Raw genomic sequence first — 21,063 nt, forward strand, 5'->3', positions numbered from 1 at the left:
TGGGAGGTGGGACTAATGAGCAGTTTCCATTAGCTTTTGGTCATTTACATAATGTTTCGCGATCATTAACAAGTGATAATTTATTTCCAGAAGTAGTGCTTTTTGGTGCTGATACTTTAATATTTTTTGGCGTAGGAACATTGATCCATTCCTCGAGATTAAAATGAAATAAATTAATTAATTGTTTTTAAATAAAGTTCGGTCGTTTTCGAATGTCCAAACTTGTTATAGCAATCATTTGTGTGCCACATCTTTGCTGCTACAACCAGAACGGATTGTATAGTTGGTAAGACATTTCAACGAATACTACTTTTGACAACATTTCAATTGTGCTCTTTAGACACGCCATTTTACTAGAACTCCACTGTAGAATACGGTCGCTATCTCATTTTGACTGGTGTCGTGGCTAGCAAACATTCTGAGTGTTAGCTCTGAATGTTATCAGTCTGTCCAGCTTCACACGCAACTTGCGTGATTCGTTTGAAACTAGACATTTTGATTTCACTGAACAGAACGACAATTTTGTGAAATAAGACGTGGAAGAAATGGCTGGTCAGACCTCCATCGACATCTCAGAGCTGCATCCCAGCATCTCTCATCCGGTGAGTTATTTTGAGGAATGGGATTATTAATAAATGGCTCTTTTTTCTTTTCTTTTCTTTTTTTTTTTTGTCTTCTAGATAATCCTTAGTTTTCGTTTTTGTTTTTTGTTTTTTCAATTTATTTCTTTTAATGTAGCAACACATTATGGGAAGTTGTGTTTTGTTATTTGCGTTTTAAAACTCAAAATTGGGTAGTACACACCTCCCTCTCCTTTCGTTCTTCCTTTTCCAGAACGTTGCGGGGATACTCATCGGGAAAACTGATGTCAGAAGTTTCCCTGACCGAAAAAGTCTGTATCTTTTTATTGTGTTATATTTTATTGCCCTAAAAAACAAAAACAAAAAAAACTTTTTGTTGGTAAGGGCAAACACATTTCACATTTCATTTTTCTTGTGGTTTTGATCATTTGTCTTATGTGTTTATTTTCATCTGAATTGCAGATGTAGGGACGGACAGATACACCTTTGGTTTCACCCTCAGGGACTCACCTGATTTTTTCATTAATGTTAGTGTCTGGGGAAGTGAGGGATATGTTGCAGCTTTGTCAGGCAGCATTAGTGTTGGAGACTGTGGTAAGGAATTATCTTAATAGACTTGCAAGTTTCTTATGCCAGAAATATGAAAATCTAAGAATATTGTAAAAATAACACTTTTGAATAGTAAAACTACATATTTGAAGAGACTATCTGCCATGTGTATTTTTTCCAGTCATCGTTGAAAATCCTTTAGTTTCCAACAAAGACCCGGAGAAAGAGGAACGATTCTGTCCCACAACACCAAGGTAATTACCAATTACAATTCAGATAGAATCATCCATATCCCTAGCTTACCATCAGAAAGTGAAGAATAGTGTATGGAAGTCAGAGTAACGCAAAACTTTATGTGAACGTGTACAATGTGTCAGAAGACCTTGTTTATTCAGACACCAACACCTGGTGCTCCAGTCCTTACAGGCTCATGACAACAGAGACTCATTCCAGAGTGAGTCTGTGCACCAACACAGACACCGTTGACAGGCTGCTGCCGCTGATCCACCTGCCAGTGAAAGACTTCAGAGACTTCTACTCTCTTGGAGACATTGTGGCCAACGGCCAAAAGCTGGATGGCAGTGTGATAAACATACTGGCTGCAGTGAAGTCGGTAAGGTTTCTGTAAATGTTAATATGTGTTTAAGCAGAGGCTCATCCAACACATTTATTCTTTTACACAGCTGTTCAAACTTTACACGGCTGGAAAATCCTAAGATTTGAATTTTAAAACGGATCGGTCAAAGTCTTCATCAGGCTGTCACATCTGAACGCACATTTTACATCTTGTGAATAAATTGTCAATGCGTGAAAATGAGGTGTGCTGCTGCAGCTTCCTCTCATCTGCATCCAAAAAAGTGGTCACACTTTGATCAAAGTAGGTTTCCTTCACTGTTAGTTGGACTGGCATTAGGAAGGAAAGTGCGAATAGAGCACTCTGGGAAAGACATGATGAAATTCAGTCAGTGAGCGTGTCGTTGTGGCGGGATCAGGGCTGATAAGGGTCAAGCAGGGTGGCTTGACAATGAATTTTGACGTTTTGCAAATATTTGCCACGATAAAGCAAGTTGGCTTGTAAAGTATATCAACGTTAGCTAAATAGACTTAGCCATTATCTTCATATTTGCTGTATAGACCGCAGTGTGTCTGTATTTATGAAGAGCCTTCGAGTTAAGAGAGGGGACTCACACCAAATGTCAAACACTGTTGCATGACCCTGTTGGTTTTTGCCAGATTGGAGAGCTGAGACAATTCACCACCTCAGACGGACGCAGAGGTCAAAGGCTTGAAGTGAAGCTCTTTGATGACTCAGTCTCCTCCTTCCCTCTCATCTGGTAAGCCATGCCCGATATTAGTGCAGAAAATCCATGAAGTGTTTTTCTTCTGACAGTTGTTGGCTGATGTTACTGCCTTTAACTTCTGCATACAAGTTTGATTTTGGGAATAAATGCTCAACTTCTGTTTCACTCATAGCTGGGACAAAGAGCCAGTTCAGTTTGTGCAAAGTCTGATCCCAAGGGAGAGTGGTAGGTTCACGGCTGAGAGTGAGCCTTTGCTAAAGCTACTGAAGTTTACTGAACTGTGCACTGCGTAGATATGTGGAAGACAATGCATGAGTAATGCTTGATGTTGTTTTGTCTTATTTCAAACTCTCTTCCTCTAAGTACTCTTGATATCCGATGCTAAGATCGCCTTCGATGCCTTCCGCAATGGCATGGCAGCAACAGTCTTCTCCAAGACTGTGATTACTGTCAACCCAGGTGACAAAGCACCGCACAGAAAAACAGAACACCTGACGTCTGACTCGTCATCTTTTGCGTAGCTCAAAGGCAGATGTGCAGGAGTTGTGCGCTGTGACAAAAGGTTCTTTTCTATCTTGTTGTTTGCTAACGCCAGTCTTGCTGCTCTCACAGACACCAGAGAGGCGAGCCAGCTGTTCAGCTACGTTAAAGAAGCCGCTGAGTCTGGAGCTCTGGATCTGGATGAGAGAGCAGAAGATGGAACTGGTGGGTTGTCATGAAGAATTCCAGTGTTGTGATGGTTCTCACTCCAGCCACTCTTTTTCACTTTTTCCTCTTTTTTTTAAGATGGCTCAATGAACAGAGTGAGTTATGTAACCTCTATTAGCACAGTCAAGATGTTTGCAGAAAATGAATCTAATCTAATCTAATGCATGTGCATGCGTCTCCCTGCACTGTTGATTGTGGGAGCAAAGGGTTCAAGGGAATTTTGCTCAATCAAATATGAACAATACATTTTGAACGGATTGGTTCATTTGGGAAATTGCATAAGCAGTGGTAAAATACTGCCAACAGGTCTATTATCAGAATGATATTCTAGCATTAAACTCAAAAATATTTTCAAGATTGAAATCTAGTCTTCAGCCTAAAGCAGAGGGCTGTAGATGTGAATGTGTGTTGCCAACTTTGTCTATGCAGTGGATTCCATCACTGACGTGTACACAGTGAGCCAGCTGAAGCAGAAGGCCCAGGAGAGCGCAGAGCTCTTCTTCGGCATCATGTACAGCTTTGTCTCCAAGCTGGACCTGGACTCCTCTATCACTAAAGTCATCAGGACACGATGGTGGGTTCAAGACAGATCGATGCATGAGAAAGCAGTTCTTCTAAGTCACTGACTGCTGTTGACTCCCTTATCTCAGCTCCAAGTGTAAGTTCATGGCCACTGACGATGTGCTGAGCTGCACCAACCAGTTCTGTCCCGGAAAGGGTCAGACCTTCTCAGCCACCACAGGCTTCGACTTGCTGGTGGACCTCACTGACCACACCGGCACGCTGCACGGCTGTTCCCTGAGGAGCCCAGAGGCGGAGAAGATGCTGGGATGCACGGTGAGGGGCATCACTCTGGGTTTTTTTTTAAAAAAAAAAGGATATTTCACATTCAAATATTTTTTTGTCTACAGTTTTTTTCAATCGCTTGCTTTTTATTTAGATATTGGAAATTTAAAAATAATTTGACCTCTCACTTTTAAAACATGTTGTGATGCCTGAGGGGTGTTAATATATCACTATATTTGATTAGGAATGCATAGGAAAGGTAGACAGTTACATGTGACTCATTTCCCTATGCGTGTGGCGTGCTAGCCAGAGAAACCAAAGATGTCAGCTCAAACTTGGAAACCATACTACTGTGTTGACTTGAGTTATAGCAAGTGGCTCTTTGTTTGAATCCTAAACAAGCTGACAATTAAATAATTTATCAAAAAATCACGGCAAGGACTATATACAGATCTATTAAGCGATGGACAGACATGTTGTAAAAGGGAGTCTCACCTGAGGTTTGAAGTTGAATAAGGAACTGGTAATACCTGAATAATCAGGCAAGAGATTTGAAAAACTGTCTGCGGTGTTCACATGACCCCAAGCAGAAGCAAAAAAAGGGGCAGAAGTGGTTTTGAAAGTGATCTCTCCCTTTAAGTCTCTGTAAAGAATCACCTTCGTGTCAGGATGGCTAATAAGCTCTTCTGTCTCGCAGACAGAGGAGTTCACCAGTCTGACGGACGACCAGCGAACTGCCATGAAGTGGAAGTTTCTCCTGGAGAGATGCAAAGTCTACATCAAGGTAGAGTAATTGACAGTGCAATGCCGCATGGATTAGATCCAATATTGCATGATTGAATAATTCTTTAACCTGTCCTAGATTCTCCCCTCCGTCAAAATGAGGAGTGGAATCAGGGGATTGGTCCTATCCTGTTCCCTGGCTGACCCAGGAGAGGTCAAGCATCACATGTCTGCCCTGCTGGAGTGACTGTCACAGGGCAAAAGTTATTTAATTAATGGATAGATTCCTGCCTTAGTCATTAATGTATTCATTTATTTATTTATTTATCTATTTAAAATGACTTATATGTTACAACGATTCTGTTAATGTTCAATTGATTGTGTTGTTAGTGTTCAATGTATTCATTATTAATGTATTGTATTTGATCTGTCAAATAATTGTCATTATTAAAAAAAAAAAAAAAAATGCAAGTAAATACCAAGTTTTTCAAGGTACCTGAGATTCAAGAGACTTGATTATCACACCCAACATACGAATAGTTGGCAAATGCAGGGCAGCATTATCAAGAAAATAGAGCAGTTGAGTATTAGAAATGAGCAGCAGTCAAAGAACCAAATATGTCCACAAAGTGCAGCAGATGCATTTTTTTTTTCCAGATAACTATGTATTTTGTCCAGGGTTTGATTGGTTTCCAGGCAACTATAAAACAATTACATTTTCTTTACTGGTTTCCACAATTGACTGCAAAAAGGAGTCACTAGATGGCAACAGCGGGACGTCGTCTATAATAGCGGAACCCTTTTCTTTGCTGCTTTTTTGTAGAGGGACACATTACCGTGACGGACATGTACGGTTGGCAACACAAAAAACTACAGGTAACTAAACCTTCACAAATTGGCACGCGGAAATTGAGCAGCTCTTCATAAATTATGTTTTTATATAGATACTAGCTACAAAAGCATTATCTGGTCTTCAAAATAGTTGAACTAAGCATGTAGCTGGGCTGCCCAGCTAGCGGTAGCCTGCAAGGCTTGTGCCCAATGATAAACAACGTTCCGGTTTGTGGTGGAGCGCAGTATCTGTGGCGATACAGCAGCTGACCGTGTGTTATATTTCTGTGCAGCGTCGTCCATGAATTACGACAGGGGTTGACGACCAGCAGCCCAAGCATGAACGTGAACCAGGGGACGGTGGGCAGCGACCCGGTTATTCTGGCCACGGCCGGATACGACCACACCGTCCGCTTTTGGCAGGCCCACAGCGGGATCTGCACCAGGACGGTCCAGCACCAGGACTCCGTATCGTTTTCTAATATAAAGAAGAAAGTGACGTTTAATTTGTGTTATTTGGCGTAAACGGAGTTGATAACACCAGGGTGGTTGCATTCAAACATATTATAATAAACTATTTTATTGTTCATTTTGTATTTTTAAAGCACCAAAAACTTCATCTTTTTTGTTTTTGCAAGCAACGTTCGAACTAGAGCACGTGCATTGTTGGTGTTAGTTTTACTTCACTGCAGGGACAGTGACTGTTTTTCAAATTGTGACTTTTCAAACCTCCCTGTCAATGTGACTGTTTATACTTAAGATCCATTCATTCATTCATTTTCTATACCCACCTCTTCCTTAGCTCAGGGTCACGGGGGTCTGCTGGAGCCTATCCCAGCTGTCTTAGGGCGAAGGCAGGGTGACACCCTGGACAAGTTGCCAGTTCATCTGAGGACCACATAGAAACAAACAACCATTCACACTCACATGCACACCTACGGACAATTTAGAATGTTCAATTGACAAACATGCATGTTTTTGGAGTGTGGGAGGAAACTGGAGAACCCTGAGAGAACCCACACAGACACAGGGAGAACATGGAGAGAACCCACACAGACACAGGGAGAACATGCAAACTCCACACAGAAAAGGCCCGGGCCCCGGAATCGAACCCACAACCTTCTTGCTGTTTGCTGTTAACAGATTGAAAGGCGTTTCTCACTGGAACAACCTGCGTGTAAATCACATGTCTAAAAAGAAACATTGATTTGTGCCCTTAACGTTTCTCTCAGCAAGTGAATTCGCTTGAAGTCACGCCCGACAGAAGTATGATTGCGGCTGCAGGTGAGTGATAAATACAACCAACCCTCTTTTTTTTTTTCTTCTTCTTCTGCCGCAGTGTATAATTAAACTCTGGGCTGCTATTATGTGTCACTCTCATCTTGCTTTAGGCTATCAGCACATTCGCATGTATGACTTGAACTCCAATAACCCCAACCCTGTCATCAACTACGACGGAGTCAGCAAGAACATCACGTCCGTGGGCTTCCACGAAGATGGGCGCTGGATGTACACGGGGGGAGAAGATTGTATGGCTCGTATCTGGGATTTAAGGTACATGAGACACATCTAAGCACAACTGAACCAACCTTTCATTTGTAAAAAAAAAAAATAATAATAATGATGCGTGGCAATCATTGTGGTCTCCATAGATCAAGAAATCTCCAGTGTCAGAGGATCTTCCAGGTCAACGCCCCAATTAACTGCGTCTGTCTGCATCCCAACCAGGTGAGACGACTGACAAATATTGACTTCATATTTTTTGCAATGTGATGTTGATTCACTAATTGCTTGCGGCCCAACGTTGTCCATAAGCCAAGCCAAGTCAAGTTTTGTTTTTGTTCTTCCAAGGCGGAGCTGATTGTTGGAGACCAGAGTGGCGTGATTCACATCTGGGATCTGAAGACCGACCACAACGAGCAGCTCATCCCGGAGCCCGAGGTCTCGGTCAACTCCGTCCACATCGACCCAGATGCCAGTTACATGGCGGCAGTCAACAGCTCGGTGAGCTCAGCGACACAGTACTAGTGGAGCGATTTTATTTTTTCATTGTAAATCTCAAACTGACTGAGGCGTCTCTTCTTTTTTCCTTCTGGCCCTTGTTTTACCAGGGCAACTGTTACGTGTGGAACCTTGCAGGAGGAATCGGAGAGGAGGTGACTCAGATGATCCCCAAGACCAAGATCCCTGCACACAACCGCTACTCCCTCCGCTGCAAGTTTAGTCCAGACTCTACGTGAGTGTCCTTCACGTTACACCATTACAACTATCATGTCCTATTCAATATCAGTATTGTTCCACCCTTTTACTGTGTTTATCCTTCATATCTCTCGCTTGTAATTACCAGCATAGCATTAGTCACATGACATACAATCTAGTATTTGGTGCAGGGAAGGTTGCGCTGCATGATGGGAGATATGAATTGACATTCAAGGATATATATATATATATATATATATATATATATATATATGTGTATATATATATATATATATATATATATATATGTATGTATGTATGTATGTATGTATGTATGTATGTATATATATATATATATATATATATATATATATATGTATATGTATATATGTATGTATATATATGTATATATGTATATATATATATATGTATATGTATATATGTATGTATATATATGTATATATGTATGTATATATATGTATATATGTATGTATGTATATATATATATATATATATATGTATGTATATATATGTATGTATATATATATATATATATATATATGTATGTATATATATATATATATGTATACACAATAGAAAATTAATATATCTGCCTGTTAGGCCTTTTCTGCCTCATTATTATGATCACTGTTGGCCACTGAAGCAGAATATCATCAGGGCTCCAGAGAAAAAAGAAATGAAACTCATCTTTTCTTTCCTTTGAAGACAGATTTATGAGCAGTGTTGCTGTCAGCTACATGCGGAAAGTGAATTTCTCTGTGCAGTTGTGTAGCTGATTGAATCCTCTTCTGTTCCTCAGCCTGCTGGCCACTTGCTCGGCAGATCAGACCTGCAAGATCTGGAGGACGTCCAATTTCTCCCTGATGACGGAGCTCAGCATCAAGAGCAACAACCCAGGAGAGACGTCTAGAGGCTGGATGTGGGACTGCGCTTTCTCCGGAGACTCCCAGTATATAGTTACCGGTTAGTGCGTTGACATTTGAGTTCAGCATGAAGTCTGTTGACAGTCCGGTGAAATTTAACATTTGGAAATGTGTCCTCAAAATTTAGCGGCTCATTGTCATTAAAACTGAGTTTTAGTTTTTTAGAGTGCAAATAAGTGGAATTGCAAATTGCGAACTGTCCCTTTAAAACGGAGCCTGTCTAGGACATTGAAGAGCGTGGCTGTGAGACACTGACTGTGTGTGTGTGTGTGTGTTCCGATCCAACAGCGTCCTCGGACAACCTGGCCCGCCTGTGGTGCGTGGAGACAGGCGAGATCAAGAGGGAGTACAGCGGCCACCAGAAGGCCGTGGTGTGCCTGGCCTTCAACGACAGCGTGCTGGGCTGACCAAGTCCAGAGGCAGGAGATGGCTTCTGGACAGAAAAGCCAAAGACTCTTTAAAAAAAAAAAAAAAAATGAACCTAAAATTAAAAAAAAAAAAAAAACGTTTGTTGCAACACGTCGGGGAATCTCCACAGTTTTCTGTGTTCCTCACCTTCATCAGCCGAGAAGCGCAAGGATGTGGAGTTTTCCCCAAAATGTAAAAGGTTTTATTTGAATAATCTCTCAAACTGTACCGACAATGTGACCGACACTTTCCTATTCCGTTGCTCCTCACCCTTCTAGAGTTTCTTTTTCTCTTAGAATTGCTTTATTTCCATTTCTTTTAATAATAAAACACCCTTTCCCCTGTTAACGTGTGGTGTAAAATGATGCTTGCTGACTGTGGTTCTGCATTAAAGACATCATTCTGACAGGTTCCTCGTTTTGTTTTTTGTGTTTTTTACTGACCAAAACAAAATACACAAGGCATGAGAGAATATAAAAGAAAGTTTCCAGATAACGAGCACGGAGGCTGCAGGAAGTAGGAAGTTCAAAAAGAAAGGCGATCTTCTGTAATCTGTGATGGGTGGCACCAGTGTGTGTGTGTGTGTGTGAGAGAGAGAGAGAGAGAAACAGACAGAGAGAGAGAGGTGCTTGAGAGTGACGACTGCACCCTGGCGATAACCGTGACAGCTCCTCTCCCTCCGGAAGGATGGATGCGGGCTGCAGCGCTGCCTCACTGGCAGGCGGATTTAATAAAAAGGCAGCAGTCAAAGCCTGTTTTTGTTCTAGTATCACTTTTTTTTTTTCTTCCTCTCTCGAGGGAGAGCTAGAAAGACAACTTTGTTTGCCCGATGCTCTGGCTGGAGGGAGGCGGGACGAGGCGCTCGCTCACTCTGGCAGGTAGTAGAAGCACACGGACACACAGATGTTGCTGGGGAAGCAGATGTCGATGCAGAAGTAGACCAGCCTCAGTTTGTCCGGCCCTGAGAGAAGCACACAGTCATCCACAGAATACGTTGGTCAGTCATAAATCATTTTTGCTTGTTTCTTCATGCGATTCTCTAATTTATACAGGACAGTTCTGCTGCTCCGCTCGCACGGCCCCTCAGACGGCGAAGCTTTCGGTGCATCCTATGAGAAAAGGTCATCGCAGTCTCGGATCGAGTTTCAGTCTGACACATTAAATTGGTGCTGCCCGTCTGCCGGCTGACTCTATATTTAGAACTGGAGTCTCTTCTTGTGTACAGTAAGGGTGTGCACACCATGCAAACTGATCAACCAATTCAGATCCAACTTCACACCAGAAAACACATCAAGGTTGATTAAGGTTGATAGAGCACTACTGTGTTTAAGCAACGGCTGTGGCTGCAAAGCAACATTCCTGTTCAAACCTGCTGCGCATCAAATGGAAATCAGTCAACGCCTCACCTGCAGCTTTCACAGTCAATATTCAAAAAGACAGCGTTTGCCCCCCAAAAAAAAGAAAGAAAAAAAAAGAACATCCAGAGCTCTTTGCTCCCCTAAACCAGCGACACCTGTTGACCCTCTATTGGTCTGAGCAGATCAGTGCAAATCAACACCATTGCTGTTTGTCCTCTGCCGCTCACCTTCCACTCTCCTGGTCCAGTGGACGGATCTGTCCTCGCAGAGAGAGCGCAGAGGGGCGTCCAGCAGGGTCACGTCCACCTGACTGGCCATCAGCACTCCCACGAACTGCGTCTGCCTCTGGGTGTCGTTCCCGGGAAGCAGGAAGTGGTTCTGCTGGAGAGGGCGTCACACAACGCAAACACAAGAGAGGAGGGATCAGTCTTTGTGCTAGAAGACTTTAAAAAGGGAAATGGACTGCACTTATATAGCGCTTTCCAGCACCTACACGGTACCCCAAAGCACTTTACAATGGACTCTCATTCACCCATTCACACACCAATGGGTGACTGCTGCCATGCAAGGCGCTGCCAGCCCCATTGGGAGCAATTTAGGGTTCAGTGTCTTGCCAAAGGACACAACGACAGACTGGGATGGAGCAGGATTGGAAGCGCCAACCTTTAGGTCATTGGACAACCCGCTCTACCTCCTGAGCTACAGTCGTTAAAACTGCAGCACGTCGTGATAGTGGCACAGTGGGATAGTTTGGCTGCTTTATGCTTGAGTGGCTTCACTAAACTAAGAGGATCACTGAGGGTCAGAACAGAGGGACAGACCACTGCTATTCTCCGAACGCCTGTATATGCGACACCACCAGACTTGGCTACTCTTGGGTAGCAAAAGTGTAATGTGCAAAACAATGATGAAGTTGAAGGATTCTTGCTCCATCATCTTGGGTCAGGACCACGCTGGAACAGCGGCAGCAGCCAAATCAAGGCAGGCTCCAGGGAGTCACCTCCCCGCCTGGCTGACCAGGGCACTGGGCTGTGCTCTAAGCCAACAGAGGAGTCTTAAACAGCCAGCAGAGCGCTCACATAGAGCAGCCATTGTGCCCCGACCACGGGGCCTGGGCTCCCTATCTCCTGTAAGAAGATCCCGGGCAGAGCCCAGGTGGCCCGGAGGGATCGGATGTGGCGAGGAATTTAACCATGAAGGAAAAAGGCAGTGAGGGTAAACCTGCCCTCGAGGCTCTGCGCAGCAACCCTGCATGTGCGATCATCTGTGACCAAGAAGTCATGAGGAAAAAAAAACATATATGGAAACTTTGAGCAAAGCCGGTGAATCATTTGAGTTTTGGGGGGTACAAAAATCGAAGGGTTGCCAGTTTAAGAGACACTTGGCAGGGCTGAAAGGGCAGACTGACTGTCTTCCTCTTCTGTGACTGTGTGAAGCTTTGTGAGTCTCATATATCCAGTAAGTGCTGTAAGTCGAAGCCCACTCACGTGTTACCGGGCCAATACCTTTTGCGGCGACTCCCGGAGGAGTGCGTGCACGTTGTCATAGTCGGACTGGTCCATCTCCCGCAGGAAGCAGCCGTCCTGCTCCGAAGGCTTGTAACATATCAAACCCTGCAACACAAAAACAGCATCAGGAAACTGTCCGTCCCGTCCAAACCACGCAACTCGCGCTGGTGTCGCTAACATTTCAACGAAGAAATCTTGCTCATCCGTCTTGTGAACATCTAAAAAAAATATATGTTTTTTCACTCGGTCTCAAAAGGAAGTGACTGGGAGCCTACCAATGACAAGGTGGCATATTAAGATGGAAAAGACACTTAATGCTTCTCTTGAACGACATGCTTTTACTTTGGCTTCTTATGTTGAGCACTGAGGCAAAAAACTAATCGAAAATCTAAAATGGTCTGTCTGAATATGACCTGCCAGAAATATCCAGTCATATTCCAAGTATTTGGCTCCTCGTTGAAAAGCTTGTGCTAAAATACATCTAAAACATCTTAAGAAACCTTCCAAGTGTTGCGCCAGATGACCGAGTATCACCAACCCGCTTGAGGTCAAAGAGCACAGTGGACGTCTTGTTTGCAGTGGAAACCAGAGAAAAGGTCACCAGGTCGTTCTGCAGGTCCACGACGGCCGACTGGTTGATCGGAAACCCGGCTTGATCCGGAACTGTGATTAGGACAATCTGCGACGACTGGCAGAAGCACGTTTGGGTTAAATGAATCCAGAAAGAGTGCAGGGAGTCGGCACGGTGGGAGTCGTCACGTGTACCTGAGATCGAAGCTGCGACAGTCTGAGGTGGCCCGTCAGGCCGAGGGCCACCAGGATCAGGAGCAGAGAGGCTGAGAGGCAGAGCCAGAATGCCTTGTGGGGGCAGTGAGACAGAGGGGAGCCAACTGGACTCCCATCCTGATCAGGTACACAAAACACAGCTTGATGTTTTGGCAGAACATTTTCATTTTCAACCCACAGTCCTGCAGTATTAAAGTGCGCTTGGCTTTTAAAGGGCCCATACTTAATTACAACACTTACAAATTGACGTTATAAATGCTTTCCGACAATAATACATCTGCCCTCTAAATGAACATTGCAGAAAAGATCAGTCCTGATCTGCCTTATTAGTATGTCCTAAACCAGTTATTAAAAAAAAAAAAAAAAAACAGCCCTTTGTGATGTCACAAAGTACACCAATACTTCTGCCAACTGTTCCATCAAACATCTGGGATTTGTCTCATCGACCTTGCATCATTTTTAGCCGCAAGCAGAGACTTTCTGCAGGTGACTGTAAACACAGGGTTACTAAAGCTAATGCTGTCTGCATTAAAACACAAAAAGACCTAGAACGAGTATCATATTAAATCTCTCAAGTCAGTAACATTTGCATGTGACCACAGCACGATTGCTTAAACTGAGCCCTCCACCAGACGCCTCGCACCTCCCACTCCCTCTGTGTTTGAGAAGCCTCACCGTGCACTGCGCCTCCTCTGCGGGGCGGCCGTGCCACCGCTGCCAGCAGGTCCCCATCCTGCGTCCCGTGACGGCTGCTCGCTTCGCTCGGCTCCCTTCTAGTCGCAGCTATTTGCACAGAGCTGCGGTCATGACCAGCACCGACTGAGGCTCGGAGCATCTGGCCACTTCTCCCCTTTGTCCCCGCAGGCCCCCCCACCTCCACCTCCACCTCCTCCTTCACCCTACGAACCCTCGCCCCACCCCGCCCCACCCCCCCAAAAAAGACACCAAGTCTACACAAGACCCTGCATTTTGCCAAATTCAGTTTTAACTTTTCTTCTTCCTGTAACCAACCTTCCCCCTTCTGCCCCCCCTCAACCCTAAAACTAATTTGACTTAATATGCCTCTCTTAGCATAATCCATCTTTCTGCTTCCTCCTTCCTCACACAAGGGAACTTGGCCGCCTTCCTCGCCGCAGACAATGGACAAAGAGTGGAGGCAGGCGCACCTTGGAAAGGCTCCCTCACCAGGTGAGAGGTGATACACGGCTGCGAGTGCCCGGGCCGTCCGGCCGATGACAGGACCAAGGTGACTTTAAACACAGAGCTGAAGAGGAGCAGCTGCTCGGCCACAAAAACCAAGACACCGACTTGCTGAAGATAAACTGTGTGTTTTTTTTTTATTATTCTTAATTCTTTTAAAACTTTGTTAAGTCCTTTTTGGGGAGTGGAGGGCACGCGTGATGACAAGACAGCATCAGGCAGATGTGATTACCTTTAAAAACAAATCTGTTTTGCAAAAAAGAAAGTAAAGACAAAACCAGATGTTATCGCACCGCACGACAAGTGCGAGCACAAGCACTTTTCTACTGAGGTATGAGAATACAACAAAAACAACACAACAGAATGCTCGAGTCACATGGGTTGTGTAGAACGCAGCACCTTTCCTGTGAACTTTGGGACAGAAAGCTTATCCTTACACACACACCACTTCTCATTGAGTCACTCTGCAGCAATTGTTTCCCTTTTTCAGTTTAACTTGAGGTTGCTTAAGAAGAAATTGCATCATGGACACAGTGGAGGCTCTTAGGTACACTTTGCCGGCAACTCAAAAACTCAAACAAGACTGCAAGTAAATACTTGTTCTTACGTTGAGCAATAAAAACAATGTCACAACAAATTTATTAAGTGCTTTTTTAAATGAATCTAGCTCATGGTTATGACTTTGCATTGAAGAGGATTTATATCATTATATCATCTGTGGAAAAAAATAGTCCTCTTCAAATGTCAGCAAAGCTCCCAAACAATGAAAGGTGGCTGGCTTTTACGTGTCTCCAGGCTAGTTTTTATCCCTGCAGAGCAGGGAGAATGTCAGCGATGCTCTCCACGTAGTAGTCTGGCACCATCCCCTGCCTCTCGGTGCAGCCACTCTTCAGGTGGCCCTCGGCCTCGGCCACGGTGCTGACCCCGGTCAGGGTGAGCAGGGTCTTCAGGCCGCAGTTGGAGCCCAGCTTGATGTCCGTGTCGAGGCGGTCGCCCACCATCAGGCAGCGGGCGGGGTCCACTCCGTACTGGGAGGCCACGCACTCAAACATGTACTGGTTGGGTTTGCCCACCGTCTGGGCCTTGCGCTGGGCGGCGGTCTCCACAGCCTGCAGCAGGCAGCCCGTGCCTGGAAGACACGGTGGGTAAAGTTAAGCTGATGAACCTCTGGAAAGATTTTAAATTTCAATATGTGATGTATTTGTTTACGTAGTGAATCTGAGTCGACCACATTGAGTGTTTCATACGCCCGCAAAGGTCCGGCTGCCTCACAACTTGACTGTGATTAAGGAAGCTGAAAATCTTCAGCCTCTGAAAACATCTGTGTTAATTTCTCTTTCAGTGGTCAAACAATTTTGCAGACAAATGAAAGAGTGGAAAACACAAAGTTCCAAATTTCCTCACAATATCACTTATTCTAAAGGCCAGAAAACCGCATATGTAGCTCTCTGGTTACACTCTCCAGAACAACCCCCCGCCCCCCCCACACACACACACACACACACACACACACACACACACACACACACACACACACACACACACACACACAGTTTTAGCATCCTGCTAAAGCTGATGTTTGTTGTCACTAACCTGGGGAGATGTGTCAATGCCCTTTGTCACATTACAATGGCTTGACTTCCAGAACTGCATGTTTTAGCACACACTTTCTGAAAAGCGAACCAAACAAAAATGGAATGGAGCCCACTGAGAGGACAGGTGCATTACAGCTGACTCTGCTAAAGTGAATTCTGCACAACATGGGACCTTCAAAGTATGGCTCTGTATATTGGGGAATGGCTGAATTTTTCTGAACATCAACCTCAAGTTCCTGATACATAACACACAGGCAACCACTAGTTTGCAGGCATGAGACGTTTGACAAAGTCAAGCCAATCATTCTGACGAACTCTAACCCAGGAGGGGTTTTGGCTCTTACCTGGAACCGCCTTGCCTCCCTCCAGAGGCAGCCTGGTGTCGGTGTTGGTCCCCACAAACAGACAGCCCTCTTGGTTCAGGTACTGCATGGCTCGGTTCAGCTTCATGTAGCTGAAGTGCTCGTCGAAGCCCACAACCACTGCCTTCACCTCGGGGTCCAGGGGCACGTTGGCCCAGTCCCCTTGCTTCCCGGCGATCAGGTCCGGTCCGACCCCGACCTGGCGGATCCCCACCGCCTCGAGTTCCTGCTTCATCGCGTTGCTCCCCACCAGGTAGACTTTGCCCTCCAGCTTGCACACAGACTTGAGGTACATGGCGCAGCAGTACGCGGTGCCGAACACCTCCTCCTCTGTCACGCTGAAGCCCAGCGTGGACATCTTGTCGGCGTACATGCTCCTGGTCTTGGTGCTGTTGTTGGTGACGAAGAACACCCGCTTGCCGTGCTCCTTGAGCAGCTCTATGACCCGCGCCGCGCCGGGGATGGCCTGGTCCCCCCTCCAGATGACCCCGTCGCAGTCGAAGAGGACGCAGTCCACCGAGTCCAGCAGCTGCTTCACCAGCGGCCCGCTCAGCCGACTACACTTGGACCCGGCCATGACGGAGGAGTCGCTCTCAAGTCTTCAGTCACAGCCCGTTTATCCTTTACCGTCTCGGCCTGCGCGTTCCGGCAGCACTTCCTCTAATCACGGGCGCTAGCCGAGCATCGCCGGCAACAAGCGAACAGAAATACGGCGTTTGTTCCGTTGCCGTTTTTTGAAATGCCGGCTAAGAGGGCACTTCCCCGAGCTCAAGGCGGCTTGTTTTAAAGTAAGAGGCTTTCCAATGCGTGCCCTTCCCGGTGAGGTCTGGCCGGTCTGTGGCGGTGTCCCGTCAATTCTGGCCGTACTTCCGCACCGGCATGGAAGCATGACGCCACCAACTAAAGTTCCGCTTCCTGTCATACCTCGTCGCGCCCCCTACACAGACTTGGCTCCACATATTTAAAAGGAACGGACACTTGACCGCAACGTCACATCTCCAAGACCACTAGACAAGGCAATTTATGTGAAATATGAAAAAAAGAGCAACTTTCAGACGATTTATAAGAAACGCCAACTATATACAATTCGCCGTCTGGCTTCATTCCACCCCAAAGTGTCTTAGCGAGCGATTGGTACTGCCACCTAGGAGCGAGTATACGGCTCCCCCTGTTGGCTTTATCAGTTTTTAACTACGGTAACTCTAAAATCGACTTCCATTTAAAAACCACACCATTCCCAACAACTCGGTGCTATTGCAATTATTACCTCATAAAAAATAATACAAGGCAATAGAGGCCACCATGCAGTGTTTTCTTTCAGCAATTGAAACTCTTGTGTTTTGTAGAGGAAATGGAAAACAAAATAATGCATTAAATCAGGTGCCTTCTGCTTATTGCCATTGTATGTAAAATACAGTCAATGATCCATCGACTGCAGCTTTCAAATGCATACTGCCTTTCTAGACAGCAGAATCCCCAACTGTGGTCACGACTTTCATCGGAGGACACATAAATCTCAGGTTAAACGCAGCACAGCAACCCAGAGTGGTGGATCTCTTATTCACTTGTCTTTTTTATGTCCAGGTTGTGGAGGGAGGAAAATCTCTCTGATATTTCGCAGTACTCCTCTGCTGTAGTAGTATCTCTTGGAGTGGTCTGGCGCCGGGTGGCGCGGATCGTCTGCCGTTCCAGTTCCAGGATGGCAGTGCTGACAAACATAACCTCGGCTTTTGTACCACTCGTTGGACGTCTGGTTGACAACAGCCAGGTAGAAATGGAAGAGGGCGTAACCGGCAAGCAGGAAGAAGACGAAGACCAGGAACCCCAGCATGAACACGACTCGAGGGAACGTCAGGAACAGGTGCTGGAGTGATGGAAAAACGGGGAAATAATTTTAGCTTAGCATGAGTTTTGAAATGAAGACAGTGCTATTGCAACCAGTATTGAGGATCACCTGAACAACAAACATCAGCCCTGCTAGCTGCTTGTCGCCGTATTCATCAATGTAGCTGGCCATCATTAGTCCTGATCGCAGTACGGCATGAAGCAGCATGTCCGCCGTCAGCACGGCAATGTCTCCCGCCATGGCGCACACGCTGAAGAGGTAGAGCAGGAAGTATCTCGTGTTCTGAGCACCGATGCAGTTGTTCACCCACACGCAATGGTGGTCAAAACGTTGGACACACCTATTGCAGACCCCTGCAAAGAAAACATTGCTTAGAGTGCAACACACTCATTATCAACTCCTTGTAGAACAAAGTGTTTGTACTTACTGCAGTGTTTGGAGCGAGCAGGTTTGAGGAGCTGGCAAGTTGGACAGGTGGTTCCAGGGTGGAATAACTTCCTGTCATAAGGGTAGACATGAATCTGTCCAGCAACTTTCTTTTTAGTCACTGTGCCTGCAACAAAGTGATTGTCAAACACAAGAAATTGAGAAAAAGCGGTGGTGATTTTCTCATGATTAAAGTAATCCCATTGAGATAATTACTGTGGTTGACAATCTCCAAAGGCCAATTATCATCCTGTGTGTCACGTGTGCATATTCACAGTATGACAATTCTGAACTAACCAGGATCTCTCTTGATACAAAGGTAGAAGAAGACACTTTTGATGAGGAGCAGGATGTAAGGCACAGACAGGCTGATGAGGGTGGTATCCATCTCCCTACAGAAGCCAAAAACCTCATATGTGAACTCTGCATACACTGCAACTTCCAGCAGGATGTGAAGGTAGATGAACATGTTGTTTCTGCAAATACAAGCAAACAATAAAAGAAATTTGGTAAATTTGGTGCTATCAAACCTGGCTGACATTTTTGTTTGTTATTCAGTTAAATACATGCAAGAAATAACAACAACACTTTAGTTACAAACCTTTGATGAAACAGTCTGTGCAAAGTGCGTTGTGAAAGGTTTTGAAGCCATTTTGGCGTTATTGGCGCAATCACCTATGAGAGAGAGAGAGAGAGAGAGAGAGAGAGAGAGAGAGAGAGAGAGAGAGAGAGAGAGAGAGAGAGAGAGATTGTTTCAGCGTTACAATCAACTGTGTCGTAACAGTGCCACTCAGCGTTGATTCCTGGGATAGCACGCAACGTCACTCGTTTGTCTAGCTTACCTTTCCAACAGAGTTGAGAAGAATAGAAAACGGGGTCTGCTGCTGCCCTGAGTATTTGCAGACCAGGACGATACAGGTGACCACCACCACCACGTAGATGGCAAACAGAGTCAGGAAGTCCATGTTTCATTCGCTTCAGAGAGAGGACACACAACAGGTGTTCGTGGCACGAACTCTTCGGGAACATGTAGCACATTAGCCAAGACGGCACGAATAACACCGCTAAACGTTTCACTTAAACGTGTGGAAGCGTCTCATTGAAAAGTGGTGTTCTCTAACAACCACATACTTGAATGAGTTTACGCTAACATGCTAACCTGAGGCAGTTTCCAGCGGTGGCAGTCCGTTAAGCCCCTGCTTTGCTTTTAATTTACTAGCTAAACCATTTCCTATTTTATTTCAGCTTTCTCCCCTAATTACGATAGCTCGTTGCTGCCTTCGGGTGTTTAATCCGACATCGACACAGTCGGTTTTGCGCCCGTCCCGACTCCACGGTTGTGGCGAGGATACAGTATCTATGGGCGAAGATGCAAACTGAGCTACTTCCTTAGCATCGATGAAGCTAAATTCCTGGCTAATTGCTGATTGGTCGCGCCTACTCTCTGACTGCGCTGCAGGAATGAGAGTCACAGTTAATACAGCAATGTTGTATTAATGTACAAAAATGTGAAATTTGTTCAAACTTTATCGAGTATAATTAAATTGTGTTGACATAATTGGCCAAATTTAATAAAGGTCCAATTCGGAATGTTTCAAGTTGAAGTTCATTTTTTTGTTTGTTTGTTTGTTTGCAAATATAACCTCTTACCACATTTAGTTTAACTCTAACCTGACCATATGACCATAAATAAACATGTTTAAGTAAAACAGTCCGATTTCCCCAGTAAAATTTATGGACACTGGTGTTATAACTGAACAAAACATTGAATAATACTGTAAAACAACACACCAGCCAGATTCATTCATATAATAGAACCCTCAGTGCCCACAGAAATAACTGACCTATAGTATCTTTGAGTTGTTTTTGTTGCCATCGACCCCTGTGGCATTCAAAAGCATCACAGGACACCTGCTGGATCTGGTTGCCATCATGGTCAAACGCTCATGTTACGGCAGCCACTACAGGAGACAGAGGCGTCACTCAGGAGCTGTGCGCACATATCAGTGGGGGCTGTTTGAAAAGGTATGAGAGTGTTATGGTAAAATGTGGCTGTTCTCTGAATATTCAAAGCTTGAATAACCAGTTGGTTGTTTACAACTGTAAAAGTGCATGTCATATTTGTCAGTGTATCGTTAATGTCACAATGGCGGTAAGTTTTGTTCTAAATTGTAAAAATGTAAGGTTTGATTGACAGATTATTGACAGAGAGAAGAGGTGTGCCGTTTTAGACTCAGTATAAATATTGGGACACAAGAGCAAGTTGCCTGGCAGTAGTGTAAGAGGAGAGTTTGATTGACATGAGCAGTGTCTGTTTGGTGTTTCAGCCATTTGTCTTCAATTATTTAGATGCTGCTGCACTTCTCTTGGCTCTGGCTTTTACATTTTTTCCACATTTTACACCCCATTCATTGGCTTCCAGGTTTCGTCAGTTGGAATGAATTATCCTTTGTTTTAACTATCATTTCAACTAATTTTACCTTCCTGGAACCTCAAGTTTTGAGATACAATTACAACTGTGGCATTGATTTGAAAATAAATATATTATTTCTGTATGATTACTTGTCATTGGAAGTAAAAGAAAGAGAGATCATCATACAATTTATCCTTTTCAATTATTCATTAGAGGTTATTCATAAAAAGATGGTTATTTATTACATCTGCATATCCAATACTGATGAGCTGCCATGTGTAGCCCTATGAGATAAAAAAACACATAATCATTTGATGAGGTCTTATTTCCTTAGAAATTGCACAATATGCAGGTTCTTATCTCAGTGTTAACATGCAATTGCCTGTTTTGACCATCATTCCAGGAATTCCTCCATTCTATACGCCTTTTTACTCTCTTTGTAAATTTCCCTATTCCTCATGTGTGCAGTTTCAGTAGCTTTTAGTGAGATTGTGCCAGCTTTGTCTGAGCTCCACCATGAAACATAGATGACGTTAGCT

At 44.6% G+C, this 21,063-nt stretch overlaps 5 protein-coding genes across 7 annotated transcripts in view; 2 read left to right on the forward strand and 3 right to left on the reverse strand.

Moving 5' to 3' along the window:
* meiob (meiosis specific with OB-fold) overlaps positions 1-5,158 on the forward strand; it is a 5,210-nt gene extending 52 nt beyond the window's left edge. Inside the window, exons 1-13 of one of the 2 annotated variants that reach the window (XM_076034684.1) lie at positions 1-602; positions 835-892; positions 1,044-1,175; positions 1,312-1,384; positions 1,548-1,743; positions 2,364-2,464; positions 2,604-2,656; positions 2,795-2,890; positions 3,044-3,136; positions 3,569-3,713; positions 3,790-3,976; positions 4,623-4,709; positions 4,788-5,156. The exon at positions 1-602 is cut by the window's left edge and continues 50 nt beyond it. In XM_076034684.1, coding sequence (XP_075890799.1) covers positions 546-602; positions 835-892; positions 1,044-1,175; positions 1,312-1,384; positions 1,548-1,743; positions 2,364-2,464; positions 2,604-2,656; positions 2,795-2,890; positions 3,044-3,136; positions 3,569-3,713; positions 3,790-3,976; positions 4,623-4,709; positions 4,788-4,895 — 1,386 coding nt within the window. In that variant the 5' untranslated portion in view covers positions 1-545 and the 3' untranslated portion in view covers positions 4,896-5,156. Of the gene's footprint in view, positions 603-834; positions 897-1,043; positions 1,176-1,311; positions 1,385-1,547; positions 1,744-2,363; positions 2,465-2,603; positions 2,657-2,794; positions 2,891-3,043; positions 3,137-3,568; positions 3,714-3,789; positions 3,977-4,622; positions 4,710-4,787 lie in introns of both variants that reach the window. The other variant, XM_076034686.1, reaches the window with a different exon arrangement.
* A 288-nt stretch (positions 5,159-5,446) lies between these two features.
* mlst8 (MTOR associated protein, LST8 homolog (S. cerevisiae)) lies at positions 5,447-9,439 on the forward strand. Its single transcript, XM_076034687.1, has 9 exons — positions 5,447-5,524; positions 5,773-5,947; positions 6,712-6,763; positions 6,871-7,033; positions 7,132-7,207; positions 7,331-7,483; positions 7,591-7,715; positions 8,499-8,662; positions 8,911-9,439. The coding sequence occupies exons 2-9, from the start codon at positions 5,819-5,821 to the stop codon at positions 9,027-9,029; spliced, it is 981 nt and encodes a 326-aa protein (XP_075890802.1). The 5' UTR covers positions 5,447-5,524; positions 5,773-5,818; the 3' UTR covers positions 9,030-9,439.
* A 7-nt stretch (positions 9,440-9,446) lies between these two features.
* bricd5 (BRICHOS domain containing 5) lies at positions 9,447-13,527 on the reverse strand. 2 transcript variants are annotated; one of them, XM_076034689.1, is made up of 6 exons: positions 13,358-13,527; positions 12,662-12,799; positions 12,435-12,584; positions 11,894-12,001; positions 10,616-10,766; positions 9,447-9,991 (listed from the first exon to the last, which is right to left on the reverse strand). In XM_076034689.1, exons 1-6 carry the CDS (start codon positions 13,412-13,414, stop codon positions 9,897-9,899), a joined length of 699 nt encoding a protein of 232 aa, XP_075890804.1. In that variant the 5' UTR covers positions 13,415-13,527; the 3' UTR covers positions 9,447-9,896. The 2 variants fall into 2 exon arrangements, with proteins under 2 accessions (XP_075890804.1, XP_075890803.1); XM_076034688.1 differs by having other exon boundaries at positions 10,616-10,769.
* A 463-nt stretch (positions 13,528-13,990) lies between these two features.
* Positions 13,991-17,358, reverse strand: pgp (phosphoglycolate phosphatase). The gene is made up of 2 exons (XM_076034691.1): positions 15,822-17,358; positions 13,991-15,011 (listed from the first exon to the last, which is right to left on the reverse strand). Exons 1-2 carry the CDS (start codon positions 16,414-16,416, stop codon positions 14,686-14,688), a joined length of 921 nt encoding a protein of 306 aa, XP_075890806.1. The 5' UTR covers positions 16,417-17,358; the 3' UTR covers positions 13,991-14,685.
* zdhhc4 (zDHHC palmitoyltransferase 4) lies at positions 17,187-19,500 on the reverse strand. Its single transcript, XM_076034690.1, has 7 exons — positions 19,271-19,500; positions 18,954-19,086; positions 18,713-18,786; positions 18,409-18,587; positions 18,113-18,238; positions 17,794-18,038; positions 17,187-17,703 (listed from the first exon to the last, which is right to left on the reverse strand). Exons 2-7 carry the CDS (start codon positions 19,074-19,076, stop codon positions 17,401-17,403), a joined length of 1,050 nt encoding a protein of 349 aa, XP_075890805.1. The 5' UTR covers positions 19,077-19,086; positions 19,271-19,500; the 3' UTR covers positions 17,187-17,400.
* Positions 19,501-21,063: the final 1,563 nt, after the last annotated feature.

This window comes from Nelusetta ayraudi, unplaced genomic scaffold (genome assembly GCF_046127955.1).
Source record: "Nelusetta ayraudi isolate G7.1 ecotype Tasmania unplaced genomic scaffold, CSIRO-AGI_Nayr_v1 ptg000042l, whole genome shotgun sequence".
NCBI classification, from domain to species: Eukaryota; Metazoa; Chordata; class Actinopteri; order Tetraodontiformes; family Monacanthidae; genus Nelusetta; species Nelusetta ayraudi.